Genomic DNA, 20,116 nt, shown 5'->3' on the forward strand with positions numbered 1-20,116 from the left:
GAAGTAGATGGTCTTGTGAACCCGTACACCTTGCCTATTTTACCATGAAGTAGTAATGCGTAATCCTCAAGATGGGTGACGAAATTTACGTTGTTGATGCCTATGGACTTCCGTAATCACTTCGCACAAGGGGGTAGGAGAAATTCGTTCACCCGTCGTGTGCAATAAAAAAAATCTTTGTAACTCGATTACCATGCTTCCTTTCAAGGCTACCTTCCAAGTTCGAGACTTATCGAGTTGAGTAATAGGCTGGATTAACAACGCTAGTTATTCAAGTGGTGAGCGTCATACATTAATGCCACCGCATCACCGGCCTTTGAATCCAGCCGGAAAATAAACTTCGGGTTTCGTTTATTTGAGCCACATCAATCCAGCACGTAAATAGGAGATGCACTGATTATACAAATGAAAACCACAAATTTTTAATAATTCATATATTTTATTGGATTGCAAATTACAAATAAGGATAAAAGTGAACAAACTATATAATCTGACTGATTAAATTTATATACCTAATAATAATAATAATTTATCTCACAGTCGCTTTTTAAGACAATATAATTTTTGCTATATTATTAATACACTTTGCAATCAAAACAAAAATAAACATGCCAATGACCTCTGATTGTTACTTCATAATGACAATTTCAAAAAAAAAAAACGTATGCAGCTAACCAATTTGGTAAAGGTCACTTCTAATATTTATTCTTATTTTGATCACAGTGCAAATATAGGCACTACGAACAGGTGACGCGGATCTATTTTAATGATGGAACATTCTAACCCAAGAATCAACATTAATTTGTTCTGTTTATTAATAATAATATTTAAATATGATGAAAGCGTAATCAATTTAGTTTTTCAGAGCAATTTCAATTTTTCAATCCGCTTTTTTAAATATATTTATAATTTTTAATTCGACGTAATTATCTTTTATTTACTCTTAGATTCAAACATTCACAATGAGGTACTTCTTTACATAAGTCTTTTGTTTAATTTACATTTCCACCTTTTCCATTTCAATATACTTTATCCACTGTGAGAACTTGAATAAATAAACAAATAAATAAAAACCGTTTGTATAAAAAAATAAATCAATAATAATATGAATCTCAAATCGTAAGTACTAACTGGTACATAAGGTACAGATTGTGAAATAATAAAAATTTGATTAACATAGTAGATAAATGTAATTATGTAAATTACGATGCGTTTTTTTTTTTTATCACGAAAGCCAATTTATTCGTCGTTATACTATATTTTATGTCATTCAAGCCATCGTTTGGCATCCGTTTGCCAAATCAATCAAACTAACAAATCGGAAGCGTAAAACTTCGATAGCTTCCGAAATTATGCATTTACATAATGTTAACAATATATCTATATCATGGGTCTACAAATTTCACCATACATAATCACGTTACGTACTCGATCTCAAACTCGAGACCGTTGCACTAAATAATGCCCACGTCAGCGCTAGCTTAATGCGGACGGTGCTCTGAAAACGTTACTGCAGACAAAACTAAAAACAATTTTAATATTTTTCATTAATGTTTACAAACGTTTTGAGGTTATCTTAATTGACTTAAGACATTCCAAAAAAAAAAAAGTACATTTAGTAGTTTCAGAGTTTAAACATATCGACGCTTGAAAGGCAAACGTGACTAAGCGACAATAACTGCTTTATACATAAATGATAGGCAATAACAATATTCGATGCGCAAAATAATATATTTCTAGGTCTATTAAAATCATTTCAATCCTACAGCTAGATTCGTTAAAATAGAATTTTTTTCAGGTATTTCAACTTTAAATTAGTCTACGGTAAAGTTCACGCATTGTCGCTTAATCACGTTTGCCTTTCAAGCGTCGATATCGTTATCTAAAAAAAAAAAACAACACTAAATCACACACATTATGCTAACTACACTATAGATTAGACGTTTTTTTTAAAATGTTCCGTATTCAAGCACCGTCGCGCGTACAATCACAAAACAATAGCGTTACGATCCATTGCGGTTGACAATTCGTCCGGCTCCAACCTTATTGCCTAAATTAGCGAAACAACGTAAGCCTAGATAAAAATTACATCACTACTTCGTTTTTTTATTTTGACTAGTACGCACAAAGAGCGATGGTCGCGAAACATTCGATTTGAACGAAAAAGACATCGATTTTAATAATAATAATAATAACCACTCAACGAGAATCATGAGGATTAGGAAACCGCTACTACTCGAAATACATTTGCACGGTTCTAGATAAAGCGGTATGCTAATAAAAACTACGCTAATGATGGAACCGTTCACTTACCACTGTAACGGTAACCAAAAACCACGTGACTATGACCTCTCATGTCCTAAGATTTCCTTATGATTCGTAGCTCTCTCATAAATTAGACAGCAATCGAACACGTGTCGTGTTGTAAGTTGTGTGTTGTGGCATTCTATCAATCTTTCGACCAACGATCTCTGTGGTAGTTGCTTTACTAATATTAGTGAGAATCTAACATAAACTGGATAATAAACGCTGTTTCCATTCAAGCCTGATTCACTGGTTATACATATGTATGTATATGTCCACTTCACTTTTTAGTGGATCTCTTAAATCAGTGCCCACTATCCAGCGATCATCGTCACAAATGTATTAAAATTAATTTCATCAAATTAAATAAATTGTAATAGAATAAAACCCATTGTATTAATGAAACCTTAAACTATTTTTGCACCATTACACTTTGATTAACGTAATATAAAACGAATAACTCAGTGTGTTTTTACTATTATAAAAAAAAAAAAGCAAATAATATAAAACTCATCACACAATATAGCATGGTAAAATTAATTCAAGTATAATCATAAAATAAAAAGTCAATTAAAATATTGCACACAGTAAATTGCTTTTGTAGCTTATTAAAAAAAAAAACGATGAAGAAAAAAAAAACGTTAAATAAATCATAGTCAAACAAGTGAAAATTTTATCATTATAAAGTTGTGATTCTATTGACAACCGTAGCAAGATTTTACTAAAACTCGTCATAAAGTATTACGATAATAATGATTCATTCTTCTTATACATACAATATTACAATAAACTAACTACGTAACGCTAATAAAATGAATTATTTGGTGGTTAAATCATTGTACATTCATAATTCTAAATGAGATTAAAAAACCAGAAATGTTCAAGACGAAAACAAATGACGAAAACGTAGAACACGCAAACACAAATCAACAACACACAAGCATATACATAGTTGAATATTATTAAGCACACGAAAATATAAATATAAGTAAGTTTCTTTCATAGTCCTTCGTAGTACAATGCCGTGCACTTGTACAAAGTTGAGAAATGACCGTGCGAAATGTGTGTGACGAATTATGACGTAGATTATTATTACCGAAACGTTAATTGAACACGTACGTTTTCATTTCAATTTGATTATAAAATGCCAAGGTGTTCAATTAAAATCTCAGAATTGTGAATAGGATTTGTGGATTTCGAAAACGACCCGACTCTGTTAAATCAATTCCTCCATTGCAAATTGCAACCAAACTCTTAATTTTAAAAATACTGATCTCTAACTTCTAGCGAAAATCCTTCTAGATTAATCATTTAATGGTAGTGTATTTATATTACTCTCGTACTTATTATTGTGTTACAAACGGTTTATCGTTACGATATTCAATAATTTCAATATTAACACTTCGAACGTGATCGTGCGATCGGGTGACACGAAGTCTATAAATATACACTTCGAAATTAAATAACACAAATACACTACCAATAACGAGAGCCTATTCACAAATGTTAAAGCTTCGAAACGAGCTGCAAACTTTACACCCACACATATAAACACTTTTGCTGAGAAAAAAAAAGTGGGTAGTTATGAAAAAAAAAAGATGTGTGGTGTCGTGGGACACCGGATAGAAACGAAGTTCCATATTATAAAAATATTAATTTTAAGTTTTATTCGAGGTATAAGGAAAATAAAACTGGAGGTTTCGCAACAACCCACGGTCATTCGGTATCGCGCGAACTTATTGTGGTACAACTTCATTCACGGTTGTTTGCATAAGAGTTAGTGTATTGCGCAAACGAACGCTCTGAGATCGTGGTCAATTAATGATAAAATGTTATTAAAAATGTTATTTTTTGTACGTTATTACAAAGTTAAGTCGTACACTGTGTGCATTACTAATAAAAATCTTACGTTACGGACGTTTTTTCACGGTTAGGGTACCCCTCCGCACCGTCCCATAAGGAACTTCGTTCTAAAAATTTATATATTTTATTAGTGTACTATGTATGCAGTGTTTAAGTTTGCAACTCGTTCGTATGCCGTATAGAGGACTCAGACGTTGATCAGAGCCTCTGGTTTAGTCGACGTGCACACATATACGTAGTCGGATTCAGAGTCGACTCTCGCACGGTCGGCCCTGCGTTAGGCCGTCGCTACTTGCCACACTATCAAGTGACTCTTAGAGGCCCTCTCAATTAACGAGCTGTGGCCACTCGAGGAACCATCTTCGGCTACCACCACGCTGTCCTCCATCTCCGAGTCGGCTGTAGGTACAATTTTTTTTATATATTGCAAACAAAAACTGATTGCATACACAATTAGTCTTGATAGAGAACAGTAAATCGAAGAAGTTATTTAGAAAGATTAAAAATAAAACTTTAATATTGCAGTTTTAGTTATTGACAAAATCGTAAGAACATTAGCAATATACACGTTAGCTTATATTAAGTCTATTTTTTTACAGGACTGCCCGGAGTGAGTTTAATGTTTTCAAGTTTGATGTACGTGTGTAAGTTTCTTTTGTCAAAATCATTAAATGCGTGAAAGTTTTTGGATCATTAGGATCCTTACATCACTCTGAATAACGCTAGCCAAATGTTCTTGGCAGGGCAGCCGTGTTATAATTTTTTTTAGATGTATATTTTATTATTATCACTACAGTTTTCGTTAGTAGTTTTATGTACAATACCAAAAGTTAGGGATTATTTTTAAGGACTGAGTTTACTTTTGTTTACAGGTGACTTTTTGGCTTTAACTGAAAATAAATGTCAGTTCGGATGTGATGTGAGATGTGAACTGCAAGCAATCTATTGCATTGTGATAAGCTCTTTTTAATGAACAATAGTCAATGAAAAAGGTTCCGTAAATATGAGCACGTAAGTGTGATATTTGCGTGTCAACGTGCCGATATGACGTCGCTGTCTAACCGATACCAGTGAAGTGTTCTCATGACCCCGGCGTTTAGTGTGTTAGCTATGTTAGTGATGCTGAAGCAGTAACATGCGTTGAAAAACGTACCATTTCGTTTTAATAAATTTAACTCTTATTCTCTATCAGGTACGTTTGGTTTTCGTTTACGATCTGCCAGACAATGAGATGGGACGCCGTGTCTTTCATGTCATCGGCATGCTCTTCTATATAGGCGAAACAATAAAAATAATAATTCAAGAAATCAAAACTGCCTATTGAATAATTTCTACTAAAATGTTTTTTGTAAGCCGAATCGAAATATCACAAGAGCGTTTGATTACATTAGTAAAAAAAAAAAACTAAATTAATGAGTTGAAAGTTCCAATTGTTATGAATATACCGAAACCTCTTCGACGTTATTAATGATGTTACACATTCTATTAAGCCGAAATTTAGCGTGTTATTTTATTATCGATGTAACGTTAAACATTTTAGTAGAAAACAGCACCTGGAAATCAAATCAAACAATAGGCACATGAAATGAAAGAAACAAAACCAAAACTACAAAATTTTTAAGCATCGATAAAAAGCGTATTATAATAATTAAGCGTCAAATTACTAACAAATTTAAGCTACTATAGCATTGTCTGGAATAAACGTGGATTGCGGTAATTATTATGTGATCAGAGAGACTAACGTGCATATTGCTTGGTTTGATGTAAAATTTGTAGTATTCTTTTTAAGAATCATGTATGGAGGGGTTCGATGTGTTTGTTATACGAAATGTTAAGTTTCATTATTAATAAACATAATGGCGATGTCAATATGTCAAACAGTGTATGTAATTAATACGCATATTTAGATGCTCAATGAAGCTCTCCGTATACGTGGTTGATAAGGTTAACTATTCATAATCAAATGTTACGTTAGTGAAGCGAACGATGCCTAATCGATAATTTATTTTTAATATTATTTATTTATCTATCGAACATAGTGTGTTACAATGAATAATGAAAAAAAAAAAAACATCTTTATTGAGCACTGCTCTATGCATTTTTAGTTATTTGATTATTGTCGAAAAATATTTTTAGCATATTCGCAAAAGAACTAGAAATTTGAATTTCGCGCATGATAACGACACGTTATTTTTACATAACAAATAATACACGTTGCTTTGCTTATAGTAATTTAAGCAAATAAAATTGTATCCTTAATTCGTTGAGCAGTTGACTTGAAAGCGCAACAAACAAACAAACCCATTTTTATATTTATATATATATATATATATATATGTAAAGAAAAACATTCATTGTCTAAAAACTCTTTGGATTTCTAAAAATTATTTTTCTTGAAAGTCATTCAGTGAAGTATGACATTTAGTAAAAATAATGTGCAGTTTGTTTAAAATCTTAATATTATTATTATAGATTAAGAACTTTAAATGTTTTTTCTTATAATACATATAACAAAAAACGTAATTAAGAATTTTATTGTTTATTGATTCTAAAGTACCCAATATCATTCAGTCTGTGTTTTTATTATGTACGTACGTTTGGCCTACTGCTCTTTATATACCTTGTTTTCATAAAATAAGCTCCTTACCTATTCTAAAGTCAATATATCCCTCGCCTCCGGATATGACCAGCATCGGCGGCTGGTTCGAACCTTGCTGGGGCGACTCCGGTGTTCTGGCTGACGAACTAGCGGCCCCCGGTACCGCCACGAAGAACTTGACCGCGTCCCGGTGACCGTGGAAGCTGAGCTGGGCGTGAGCCATCGAGCACCAGGGTATAACCCCAGTCGGACTCGCGGATCTCGTTCGATTTAATGTTGCATGAACTGAAAATATTGCCTGGTGTTAGGTGGTTACTGGAGCCCATAGATATCTACAACGTAAATGCGCCACCCACATTGAGATATAAGTTCTAAGGTCTCAGTACAGTTACCACGGCTGCCCCACCCTTCAAACCGAAACGCATTACTGCTTCACGGTAGAAATAGACAGAGTGGTGGTACCTACCCGTGCGGACTCACAAGAGGTCCTACCACCAAAAATGCGTCCGGATATTTTTTTTCTTTTTCATCTTAATACAAAAGAAAACGAAACACACTTAACCCCAGGTGGGCTGCGAGGTCGTCCAACCATCTAAGCAATAAAAATAAATAAACAAAAACTTACTCGGATCTCGATTAGCTTCGGACAGTGGCACGGATATAACAACCCCATTGCTGGTTCCGATCCAAAGACGCCCGGAACTGATTAGAAGCGCCGTGATCCTGACCAGAGAGAATCCAAGTTTGCCCGTTCCGAGCATTTTGCTCACGTACGGTTCGATGTCGACGTTGCACAAGTTCTTGTATGTGTGCGCGTGGTACAGACCGAGGGTGGAGTCCATTTTTATCGATACCTAAAAATGTGTATTTCATTTATAAAAAATTACATTTTTCATTAACCGGTTGGACATTGCAGTTAATCGATGTAGTCAGTCAGTGTGTATGTCAGTCTTGTAAAATGTGGTAAAAGTCTATATCGTATAACGGCTATACTAACACTCAAACTGGAATCAGTGAGTGTTTTGCTGTTGACACCGATAGGGAGATAATGGCGACAGCCCGTCCGGAGTGACGATATACGCTAACGCCAATAATTACGCGATTAATTAATTCTGCAAGTTGATTTCGCTCGGGCGACGAGCACTTTGCACAATTAGCGCAGTCCCAAGACACAAACCTTAGCCAATAGAAATAGCCAGGGAAGTCAAAAAATTTTGGCTAAAAAAAATATATTCTTCCCATTTTTTCAAAGCCTCTTCGATGGCAACAATCCATTTTTATGCAATTATTCCTTACCCATACTCCATCGCCGTGACACGCCATCTGTCGCACTTGACTCTCTTGTCTAGGATGAGCTTCGAGGGTGTGAAGTAGTTGTCTCGTACGAGGATCGATCACCTGGACCTTGTTGCGGTAACCGCACCAAACCGTACAGCCGACCGCACTGAGACATCGCACTGTTGTAAATCACAAAATAATTATGGGTAAATCTGAACTTTATCTATATATATCAAAAAGGCAGTTCGTTAGTCTCGCTAAAACTCGAGAACGGCTGGACCGATTTGGCTAATTTTGGTCTTAAATTATTTGTGGAAGTCCAGAGAAGGTTTAAAAGGTAAATAAATATGAAAATGCTCGGAATTAAATACAAATCCCCCGTCGGACGGATTCCTTTTGTTTGTTTTAAGTTTATACAAAAGTTTAGGTCTTTTATTTATCGATTGAGGCACTACGAAGTCTGCCGGGTCAGCTATTTACAATATAACTCTTATGCTTAAGTTGGCAATTTTTTTTTTTTTTTGTTTAGATGGATGGAAGAGCTCACGACCTAACTGGTGTTAAGTAGTTACTGGAGCCCAAAGACATCTACAACGTAAATGCACCACCCACCTTGAGATATGAGTTCTAAGGTCTCAGTATAGTTACAACGATTGCCCCACTATTCAAACCGAAACACATTATAATTTTGCGATTTCATTTTTATTACACGATGCTATTCCTTCACCGTGGAAGTCGATCGTGAACATTTGTTAAGTACGTATTTCATTAGAAAAATTGGTACCCGCCTGCGGGATTCGAACACCGGTGCATTGCTTAAAACGAATGCACCGGACGTCTTATCCTTTAGGCCACGACGTCTAAAGTGACCTATGAGGACTAAAGATATTCAAAACCGAAACTAATCAATATCAAGGTCATCCTAATGATGGCGTTGTTAAACCAATTAATATTTCTAAGCGAAAAATTTTTGACAAAAAAATGTGTTTAATTAAAATTACCTGAACATTTAGAATCGCCTAGAGTCATGAGCCAATACTGAGTGAAATCCCACTGTCCATCTGCAAGTCGGGCAAATATAGCTACCGTTCCATCAGCGAGAGCGACCACGCAACGAGAAGCACACGACACTATGGCCAATATAGCATCGTTCAGTTTGATCCTGTTAAATAATAAATACACATCTATACTAATATATAAATCTACAGTGGTTTTTACGGATGTTCCGTTATAACTACTGAACCGTACATCCGATTGACTTGAAACTTGGTATCCATCTAGAAAATACATGTACTTAATGGATAGGCTAATATTTATATGAGTGTTGGACTCCCTACATCAGTTGCGGGGGCGTTAATGATGAGAATCTTTGTGGGGGTGAGAAATATTAATGTTAATTTTAAATGCCCAGCGAAGCGGACGGGTACAGCTAGTAATCGATAATTTTTTAAACATACAACGTACAATAACAATGATACGTAGCTCGGGTATCTTTGAACGTTCTTTTTTTATTATATGATAATTTAAGTCGACAATTACTTAATGTGAAAATCGCGAGAAAGGTTCTGATTTAGTACCATTAAACTACTACACATGTCGCCATTTACCATATAACAAATAGATATTTTAATATAGTTCAGCGATAGCAACAAGGCATTGTTGTATTAATATAGTACTGGTGAATAAGATACTCGAAAGTCGACTATAATTAATTGAAATTATAAGTTTGAGACTATTATGAAACTTCTATAATCACAGATTTCGCCAAGACATATATAGACAAATAATATTCATCTATTCTCAATTTGAGCGCAGACTAACAAAAGTTTGACAATAAACATAATAATATGTATGTGTTGTGTCAAATACATGGTAGTGTGTGTGATGTTTTTATTTATTGATTAAATGTAATTTTATTAAATATTATATATTCCCTATAAGTGTGGGAAATTTCATACTACTCGGTCCGGGCAATTTTCCTAAAAAGTGGCACAGAGTTTTTGCTTCACATATTAATCAATATATAGATAACTCAATTACTATTGAATTTATCAATTTATGTTAAAGTAACATATCCGATGTACGTACCTTGCCAAGCACTTGCTGTAGTTTCCCATTGCGGAATGTACGTATAGGTTTCCGTTTTTGGTTCCTAGCCACATCGTCGCCATCACGGTGGACATCTTTCGGTCCGGTACATCGCCGCGGTTCTCGACGTTCGATTGTTCCTGTGCGAACGCGTCCAATCCGGGCTCCGGTGAACTGACCGATGGCTCCGTTACTGTAACAATATTTTTTTTAAATATCAAAGGTCGAAGGAATTATACTAATGAACATCGACGCTTGAAAGGTAAACGTGACTAAGCGACAATATCTGCTTTGTACATAAATGATAGGCAATAACCATATTCGATGCCCAAAAAAAAATATTTCTAGGTCTATTAAAATCATTTCAAGCCTACAGCTAGATTCGTTAAAATATAATTTTTTCAGGTATTTCAACTTTAAATAAGTTTACTGTAAAGTTCACGCATTGTCGCTCAGTCACGTTTGCCTTTCAAGCGTCGATATAATGAAGTCGTCGTGGCCTAAAGGATAACACGTCCGGTGCATTCGTGTTGAGCGATGCACCGGTGTTCGAATCTCGCAGGCGGGTATCAATTTTTCTAGTGAAATACGTACTCAACAAATGTTCTCGATTGACTGACCACGGTGAAGGAATAACATCGTGTAATAAAAATCAAACCCGCAAATTTTAATTGCGTAATTTCTGGTGGTAGGACCTCTTGTGAGTCCGCGCGGGTAGGTACCACCACCCTGCCTATTTCTTCCGTGAAGCAGTAATGTGTTTCGGTTTGAAGGGTGGGGCAGCCGTTGTAATTATACTGAGATCTTAGAACTTATATCTCAAGATGGGTGGCGCATTTACGTCGTAGATGTCTATGAGCTCCAGTAACCACTTAACACCAGGTGGGCTGTGAGCTCGTCCACCCATCAAAGCAATAAAAAAAAGTGAAGGTGAATATTTAGATTTTTCTTACCATTATTAGGAGTGGAGCTTAGTGGCGGACTGTCATGACCGTCGTTCTCTGCTTCGTCTTCAACATTCTTGACCATCGATTCTTTGGGATTCTCGTCATTATCAGCAGCTGGTTCTTCTGGCTCCTTCACGGGAGTACTCGGTGGAGTTAGAAGGGTTGCCTTTATCTACGAAAATTGAGAATTTTATTATTACTGTCTGTAACTATACTTAACTTAGCTTTTTAATTAATCGTATATGAGTCGACTATTATCAAAGCCGGCAATCTGACTTTTGGACAATGATTGGTAAATCATAAAAACGAATTATTGTCTTTGTATTCCATTGGTCAGTCACAAAACTCTTCGGAACGACATCTTAGATAAATAACAGGTTAAGTATTAACCTTTATTTAATGCAGGTTTTGAACCGTATTCTTTGAAGGAGACGATTATATTCAAATCAATCTGTATTGACATATCAATAACATTTTTTTGTCCAAATGCACAGATTGCCACCTTTGATAATAGACGACTCATATATACCAAATAAATTTACCAATTTAGTAGTTCCAATTACAGTTTCGTTTTCAGTGTTCTCCGTGTTCGTGTCCTCGACGGGGCCATTAGGTTGGCTCTCCACAGACTCACTCTTTCCCACGCATAACAACGACTGGCGAAAAAAAAAACAAATTAAATACACGGGTCCTTCCAATTTCGAAAATTAAATAAAACGTTGTTTTAATTAATGTAGATTAAACTGCCACCTTCTTCAGTGGTTCGCCCGCACTAATAGACGACACGGCGTGAAAGTAGCTACTACAAAAATATATACAATACGAGCTTAAAGTGTCAATAGTATCAGAATAATCGGCAGGAAAAAAGTGTTAGACTTTGAAATTTTGCTTTTTTTTTTATTGCTTAGATGAGTGGACGAGCTGACAGCCCACCTGGTGTTAAGTGGTTACTGGAACCCATAGACATCTACAACGTAAATGCGCCACCCATCTTGAGACATAAGTTCTAAGGTCTCAAGTATAGTTACCTACAACAGCTGCCCTACCCTTCAAACCGAAACGCATTACTGTTTCACGGCAGAAATAGGCAGGGTGGTGGTACCTATCCGCGCGGACTCACAAGAGGTCCTACCACCAGTATAATGTTCGATGCGATCCAATTTTGCGTCCGAGTACTAAGACCAAAGCCAAGTATTACCGAATGACGCTTCGTTTCGGTGTCCCCAGACATTCGTTCTTCGTAATCTTGATAATCTTCTGAAGTGGCACCAGGCACTGAAGCTACACAGAGAATATGCTTATCGCTCACTGAAAAGGATTCGATCACGTCCGCCGGATTGTTCGCATCGATGATCTAATCAGAATAAAGAACACTTTTAATATATGATTTAATGGTGTAAGTGCAAGGGAAACCTATGATAGATGCTCTAATAATGAACAAAAAAGCTATACGTTTTAGCCACTAAAAGCTCCCTCTTCCTATGGAAACGTTGATTTGTGTTTATATAATTTTAAATGTATTATTAGGAATATGGGTACATCTAAGAAAACGTTACAGGATTCGATTTTTAAAAATTTGAGTCTGAGCATTGTAAATTTATAAATCGTTTTAATAATTAAATTATAAATATTCGTTTTTTTCTCTACCTACGCTGATAGCCTTGAGAAGCCATTTCAGCTTCGCCTTAACGTGTAGATGAGCTCACGGGGCTCAAACCTGACGACGTTGCTAACACGAACCCTAGCAACAGCCGTGCTTCGCAGAATCTACCACCGGATCGGAAACGCGACCCACTGAGAAGATCCGGCGAGAAACTCAATGGTCTGTGTCTGTGGGTTAATTTACTCGTCGAGCCCTTCGTCGCAAGCGACGAGTTCGACAAGGACGGTAACCGGTGCTTGTGGTACCTAAAAGCACCGTTAACGTATCGGGAGGATCCGAAATGAATATTCGTTAATAAATATACATATGTCTATTGGTACACTCTGAGCAATGGTTGAATCAATTTAAGGGTGTGTTATTGAACGATGTATTAACATTCGATTATTTCATGATTTTTTTAAAATCTAAATTTAATTACCATAACCACTCCTTTAGCCTGTGTACTAGCACATATCCAAACCAACGAGGACAGATTCTTTTCAGTGTACTCCACGCTCTGAGTTGACTGCAGCTGTCTGCTGATCTGCTCGACCTCCGGAGAATGCGCTGACTGCGCTTTGCTCATCTCGTAGGCTGTAATTTTTTTTTGGAAATAGAGTTATGTCATTTTTAATACGCTTTTATTAGCTTCAGAAGTATGTATGTTATCATGTAACAGAATCTTTAAACATAACTTTGACCCCCTTCAAAACGTCGGATTAACTCGAAATTTGGTATACTTATTAAGGACCGATGAAAATTCAATATTTAAAAAAACATTGAAAAAATTTAAATTCTACTAAAAAATTAAAAATAAATAATAGTTTAAAAAAACTAACAAAATCATTCAATACAATCAAACAATAAAATAATTTTTAGTTATCCTATTTTTAATTCAAGATTATTAAAATTATTCTTTACCAATAGGCACTTTTCAAATGTCACCTCCTGCTTCGAGAGGTGATGTTTAAAGTCAGTTTATTTTATTACAAACATATTATTTTGTTATCGTGACGCTGTTCGTTAATGCATTTTTTTAAAATAGTTCTGGGCCCTTGCTTTTTGAACTTCCACACCATAGACTTTATAGCAATATTTAGCAAAGCGCGCGATTTTCGTGCAATCAATGAAAAGCGCTTTTATACGGCCAAACTAAAGGTAAATTGTTAAGGGCACTCTTAAACATCCACAATGCCAGAGGCTTGGTTCCTTGGCGACCTCTACTCTTTCTTAGCAGACGGACGACGGAATCTCAAACACTTCCTCCGACCTCTACTCTAGAAAATACGATAAAAAAACTCAAGACGGAATCAGTCTCACTTTTGACCGAGATATACCATTCAAATCTTAACTGACTTTATTATACGTACCTAAGGACATATTGTTCTCCGTCTTATCGTCTTCATTTGCGTAGAAAACGCTCTCACCAATCATGCAGCCTCCATCCGGAGTCCTACCTCCGTTCAGGTTTACGCCGGCCGCACACAGCAGAGTCATACGCGGCTCACTCTCCGCTATCGGGCTATTACAAAATGTTTGTGTTTAAATAATTTTACAATGCAAGACCTAGAGGGAGATATGACAGAACTTCCACAGACACAGCCCACTGAGTTTCTCGCCGGATCTTCTCAGTGGGTCGCGTTTCCGAACCGATGGTAGATTCTACGAAGCACTGCTCTTGCTAGGGTCAGTGTTAGCACCACTCCGGTTTGAGCCCCGTGAGCTCACCTACATGTTAGGGCGAAGCTGAAATAGCCTCTTAAGGCTATCAGCATAGGTAGGGAAAAAAGACAGAACCAAAGCGTTAAAAATCAGAAAACAACAGGTTATTTGTAAAAATGAGTTCAAAGGGGTTATTTAAAATGCTACTTTTTTTACAATATTTCAACTTTGGTTTTGATATATATTATCAAAATTTGATTGAAATGATCGAATTTCTTTATAATTTTAACAACTCGATCAATTATATTAAAATTGGTCAAAAAACTTTGACATAATTTATAATTAATTATGTACGGCAACTTTATGGCCTGCCTAGTATGAAATTATTACATGAGCCTCTAGACATAACAACGTGGACACTGCCTTATATTTTGAGGCATAAGTTCGAAATCTCCGATTGTTTTTAATAACGACTACTCACCTTACCAACCGGGCACGTGATTGTGTCGAAGTTAAAAACAAACAAAAACATTTTGATCTTAATAACTCCCTTCGTTATTTCAGATTGGGTTATTTCAATTAGAAAACAATCGATTATACACCCAATATACTAGTGTCTATAAGTGAGATAATCATTTGTGCCGATCAGTATGCGAGTGTTACAAGTCGGCTTTCCCTTTCATATCCTCAATGTGAACGGCGGCATTTACGTTATCATATCTATGTGTTGCGATAAGATTAAAAATCGCGTGCTATACAAAAAAAAAAACATTACCGACAAAAAACCGGAACTGGTACCGGAACTCCCCCCGACGACAGGGACGCTGAGGGGCTCGGTCCCTTCTGTCCCTGGCTGTTCTTCCCCGGGAGACTCCAACCGTAAGCGTGCGTGCGCCCGTCTTCCTTACGCACATGTACCCGCACCTACACCCCACCACTCGGTTTGGTAACAACATCGTAACGGACATGAACGTCTTGAGGAAGAACATGTCAATTCGATTTAATTATAATATAAAAACAACTTATTCATGTGTGTTTATCAAATTATTTTATATCTCTATCTGTATACACGGTAATGACACGCTATTCATGGCTGTTTTATTCAATGAATAACATTCGAAATTCAAGAGGTATTACACTCTTTTAATTAAAGTATATTACATCGCTATAAAAGTTATCAGTGACATCTCAAAACTTGTGTACATAGTGTTACATAACACAAAACGAAATTGACAAGGCACATGATAGATAGTGGAGCCAATTATAATAGCAAGAGCGCAAAATAAAAATAAAAAAACACAAATACTAAAAATAACAACTTTATTTCATCAAACATCACAAAACGACGAACGTAAGAATAAAGCAACTACATTAAAATAGCAGTTATAACGTAAATTAAAATATGCTAAATGACACTTTACAAGATACTATCCTACATCACTATTTCATCATATCACTGTTCGTTTGAACATTAAATTCATTTAAAATTGAGGCCGTCATTCATTTGGCTGCAAACAAAAGAAAGGTAAAGGAGATTACGTACAGGAAAAGGGTAAAAAGAAATAAATAAAAAGACGAGTAGGTACGTCGAAAACGTACAAGAAGAGATTAAACCAACAGAAGCGAGCGTAAGAGGAAATATATAATTTGATGCAGAGCTACATATGGACATTGCATGCGTATTCAACGACTCTGACAGTGCACAGATATAACGGAACGTCAATATCAATGTATGGGAATGTTAATATTGTAAAATAATCTAAAAAACACGTGTGCAACTAAATTATTAGGTTCTTTGGCACGACACTCAATCGAAAGCGAGCTAGTAGAAGAATATGAAGTCTGTATTCGAATCTAAATCAATGTACACAAAAATTATGCAATGAGGAAAGGAACCAAAGCGCAATCAATACATTCAAAAGACCAAGCGAAGATAAGCAATAATGAAATATAACAAACAGCAATATTAAGTACAAAATAAATATAATCGGGCCAAGTATTATGTTTGTCTCATTTGGTCTAGCGATTTCTTTTTGTCTATAGAAATTTTTTTCTGTCATATTCTGGATAGTTTTATTCATTTAATTATATATTGTGTATATATATATATATATATAATATATTATTTTTACTAATTTCAAAGTTTGATCAACGTAGAACTGCGTATCAAAACAGAAATATCGTAACATAATATTGCCGTTAATGTTTTCAACACAACCAAGGTTATGTTGACTTTTTAAATCGAAAAAAGTTTTTTATAAGTTTAATATTGTTTATCGTATTTGATTATATATTTTATATTCGTGTTACGCATATTCAACATAACAATGTAACAAAATAAAAAGTCAACAAAACAATGAATAAACTAAAATGTGCCTGTCTATATCTGTTAAACATTTCTTATAAAAGTTTATCTTACCTGTCGGAATTGTTCGGTTCTCTCGTGTCGCTTCTGGTGGTGGTCGGAAAGCTGCGCCTCCAAGAAGTCGCCTTGGGTTTGTGAATGTCTCATCGTAGGCTGTGAGGCGGCCACGGCTCTTAGATGAGGAGTGGAAAGCGGTCTTTGTGGACGATCGTTCGAACTGTAAATTCCACAATATTACAACATTAAACTCCTATCTGTTTAAGGTCTATCAAAAAAATAATACACATATAGCTCGCTCTGCGCTACACGCTCAAAATTAAAACATCATTAACAAACATTCATTAAAACATTGATCGTGCAATGCGATTCCAATTTAATTAACTAAACTTTCAAATTGACAAACAACGACGCGTTTAAATTGAAGCACTAAACATATAATTTCCTAGAGCTTAAGAATTACTACAATTATCTAATGATCAACTATAAAAGTTAATGAAAATAAATGAAAATAAATGAAATAAAAGAATTACGCAAGACGCATAACTAACTAAATGTATGTTATAAAGGTAGGAAAAGGAATTTAGGAGTAGAATAGTTTTACAACGAGAAATAACAGTAAGCATACAAACAAATTGATTGAATATCTACTGAGCTAACTTACCATTGTACAATCGTCACGTGAAAACTAAAAGCTTTAATAATATATGAAACCAGATTTTCTTTCAAAGGTTCTTATTTAAATCATGAGATGAAAAAAGTTTGAGGCAGTCTTAGGGTATCTAAAAACAAACTTGATCAATTACAAAGCAGAGTCATTAAGTTCGAAATGTTCTCAAGGCGATAAGTATAAGCATTCGAATTTTCGATTAAAAAAATTAAACATAAATTCAAAACACATAACCTGACAAATCGCTAGGACTATTTAACCCTAATCTGACTAATTATGTAATATAAATAATAAGATTTTATTTAAAACAAAACCGTCGCTGGTTCAATTCCCTTCAGTAATGTAACTAGTACCGCTAGTATAATTTTGTAAATATTTTTAAATCTTCTCCTCTTTTTATTGTATTTTCAGCTATTCTCTCTCTAGGCTCACTAGGCTCTTCTCGTAATACCAGACCTCGAAAAAATTACAAAAAAAACATACACATAATAAACACTTTAAGGGGCGATTATAATCATTATCAGGGCCTCATTATAATCATCAGCGTCATATCAAACATATGAAGTATAGCACGTATTTACATACGTTCATTAACATCATTAATGACTATTATAGTCCACTGTTGGACATATGCCTCTAGTCTCCATCTACTGCCCGGACATCCTACTCACTTCCTATACTACGTTTACCGATTTGCTAATCTTTATATATTATATAATTCTACTGTATATGTGTATGTCACTGAACTCCTCCTAAGCGGCTTTGAATGATTTTTTTTGTATTCGCTTGCTTGGGTTGCGCTTTAGATGGTTCAGAGTCACAAATTGGCTCGACAGATGGCGCTGCAGTCGGTATTTAGGTTATTTATCTACACTGCAACTAAACAGCTGGATCGGCTTGAATGAATTTATGTGTATGCATTACAGGACAACGTAGTCGGATCCGCTAGTTACGTATATAAATACAAAATCATAATTTTATTTTTATGCCTTGACATTAGAAAGAATAAAGTTCAATTTTCAAGGTTTTTCGATTTTTTGTAGTCGTCGTTGCCTAACGGATAAGACGTCCGGTGCATTCGTGTTGAAGCGATGCACCGGTGTTCGAATCCCGCAGGCGGGTACCAATTTTTCAAATGAAATACGTACTCAACAAATGTTTACGATTGACTTCCACGGTGAAGGAATAACATCGTGTAATAAAAATGAAACCCGCAAAATTATAATTTGCGTAATTACTGATGGTAGGATCTCTTGTGAGTCCGCACGGGTAGGTACCACCGCCCAGCCTATTTCTGCCGTGAAGCAGTGATGCGTTTCGGTTTGAAGGGTGGGGCAGCCGTCGTTACTATACTTGAGACCTTACAACTTGTATCTCAAGGTGGGTGGCGCATTTACGTTGTGGATGTCTATGGGCTCCAGTAACCACTTAACACCAGGTGGGCTGTGAGCTCGTCCAACCATATAAGCAATTAAAAAAAAAAATAGGCTTCTGATGTCAAGATGCGTTCACTCTCTCGATACCATAAATACCTTCCAGAGATAATGCAGCTTTTGTAACACCATGTATAAAGTTCGCATTAGCAATAAATTCGCTTTATGTATAAACAATTTAATACATTCGCAAATTAGCCATGAAATACAATTAACAGAAAGGTTGATTGTGTTAATGGGCATATTATTTAATAGATTTAATTTCATTGATCAGCGCCTGTTATTAAAACTACAAGAACTCCTTCAATAACGTGAATCGCGGTAACAACATTTTCACGATACATTTGCACAGATATAAATTCTGAAAAAATCCAATTTGGATTTGGTATATCGGGGTATAAACATTACGCGTTCAGTAGATGACCTTCAATTTAAAGAAATATTCTGGCCGTTTGTTAATTTCTAGAAAAATCTACTATTTTATAGTCGAACATAGTATAGTCTAAGTGATTTTTAGTAAATCCAGAACAAAGCGTTCATAGAATGTTCTATTACACTCACTGACAGCTTATGAAGACATTTCATAATATTACATAACATTTTTATTAATACTTAGCCATTAACATAATAAACCTTCCTAAAAATGACAAAATCCAATTTACTTTATACATAACTATTATTCACTTCTGCGAGATTTTATAATTTGATAAATTAAATAATTTCCATGGACTTCATTATGAGCTTAAAGCCAGACGTTTCATGTGTCTGCTCGTCTAAATTAGTGAATTTCATCTTCACATTCGCGGGCTGTATTTGAATCGTAACCGAAAATAGTAGTAAAGTTAGTCTGATTTTCTAACAAGACTATAAAAAACATTTTCACAGAACTACAGAACACACAGACTGGCGAAGTCCACTGCTGTCACTGAGAAAGGTTAATAAATAGGAAATAATGAACCACAAGTATAATTCAGTTCAGAAAAAACTACACTTTAGTACGTCGTTCTCCAAACGTGATCTAATAAATGCGAGAAAGAAATACCTGTGCAAACGCGGGAGCACCTTCGACATTCTTCGGACTCAGACGACTGAAAACTTATCTCCGCGTACAATTTGATTCGAACGTACCTGAATAGTTTACTAAAAAAAGTCCATATGCTCTGCTTGCTCTTCTTGTCGATGGAGTTGTCCACGCGACTGGCACGAACCATCTCGGTCCAGCGAACGGCATCTTGAAGCTCCATTAATCGTTCCTTTAAAAAATACGA

General features: G+C 35.5%; 1 protein-coding gene across 3 annotated transcripts in view; it reads right to left on the reverse strand.

Annotated features, from left to right (window-relative positions):
* Positions 1-419: 419 nt before the first annotated feature.
* LOC101738756 (JNK-interacting protein 3) overlaps positions 420-20,116 on the reverse strand; it is a 41,635-nt gene continuing 21,938 nt past the window's right edge. For 2 of the 3 annotated variants that reach the window (XM_012693578.4, XM_038010962.2), the window contains 14 exons: positions 19,977-20,101; positions 16,803-16,965; positions 15,159-15,307; positions 14,092-14,243; positions 13,161-13,315; positions 12,278-12,433; positions 11,622-11,735; positions 11,086-11,251; positions 10,133-10,325; positions 9,046-9,206; positions 8,063-8,223; positions 7,392-7,620; positions 6,815-7,051; positions 420-4,566 (listed from right to left, as the gene is read on the reverse strand). In XM_012693578.4, the coding sequence (XP_012549032.3) occupies positions 4,445-4,566; positions 6,815-7,051; positions 7,392-7,620; positions 8,063-8,223; positions 9,046-9,206; positions 10,133-10,325; positions 11,086-11,251; positions 11,622-11,735; positions 12,278-12,433; positions 13,161-13,315; positions 14,092-14,243; positions 15,159-15,307; positions 16,803-16,965; positions 19,977-20,101 (2,283 nt within the window). In that variant the 3' untranslated portion in view covers positions 420-4,444. Of the gene's footprint in view, positions 4,567-5,320; positions 5,437-6,814; positions 7,052-7,391; positions 7,621-8,062; positions 8,224-9,045; positions 9,207-10,132; positions 10,326-11,085; positions 11,252-11,621; positions 11,736-12,277; positions 12,434-13,160; positions 13,316-14,091; positions 14,244-15,158; positions 15,308-16,802; positions 16,966-19,976; positions 20,102-20,116 lie in introns of all 3 variants that reach the window. The other variant, XM_038010964.2, reaches the window with a different exon arrangement.

The sequence above is a fragment of the Bombyx mori genome, chromosome 1 (assembly GCF_030269925.1).
Source record: "Bombyx mori chromosome 1, ASM3026992v2".
In the NCBI taxonomy this organism is placed as follows: Eukaryota; Metazoa; Arthropoda; class Insecta; order Lepidoptera; family Bombycidae; genus Bombyx; species Bombyx mori.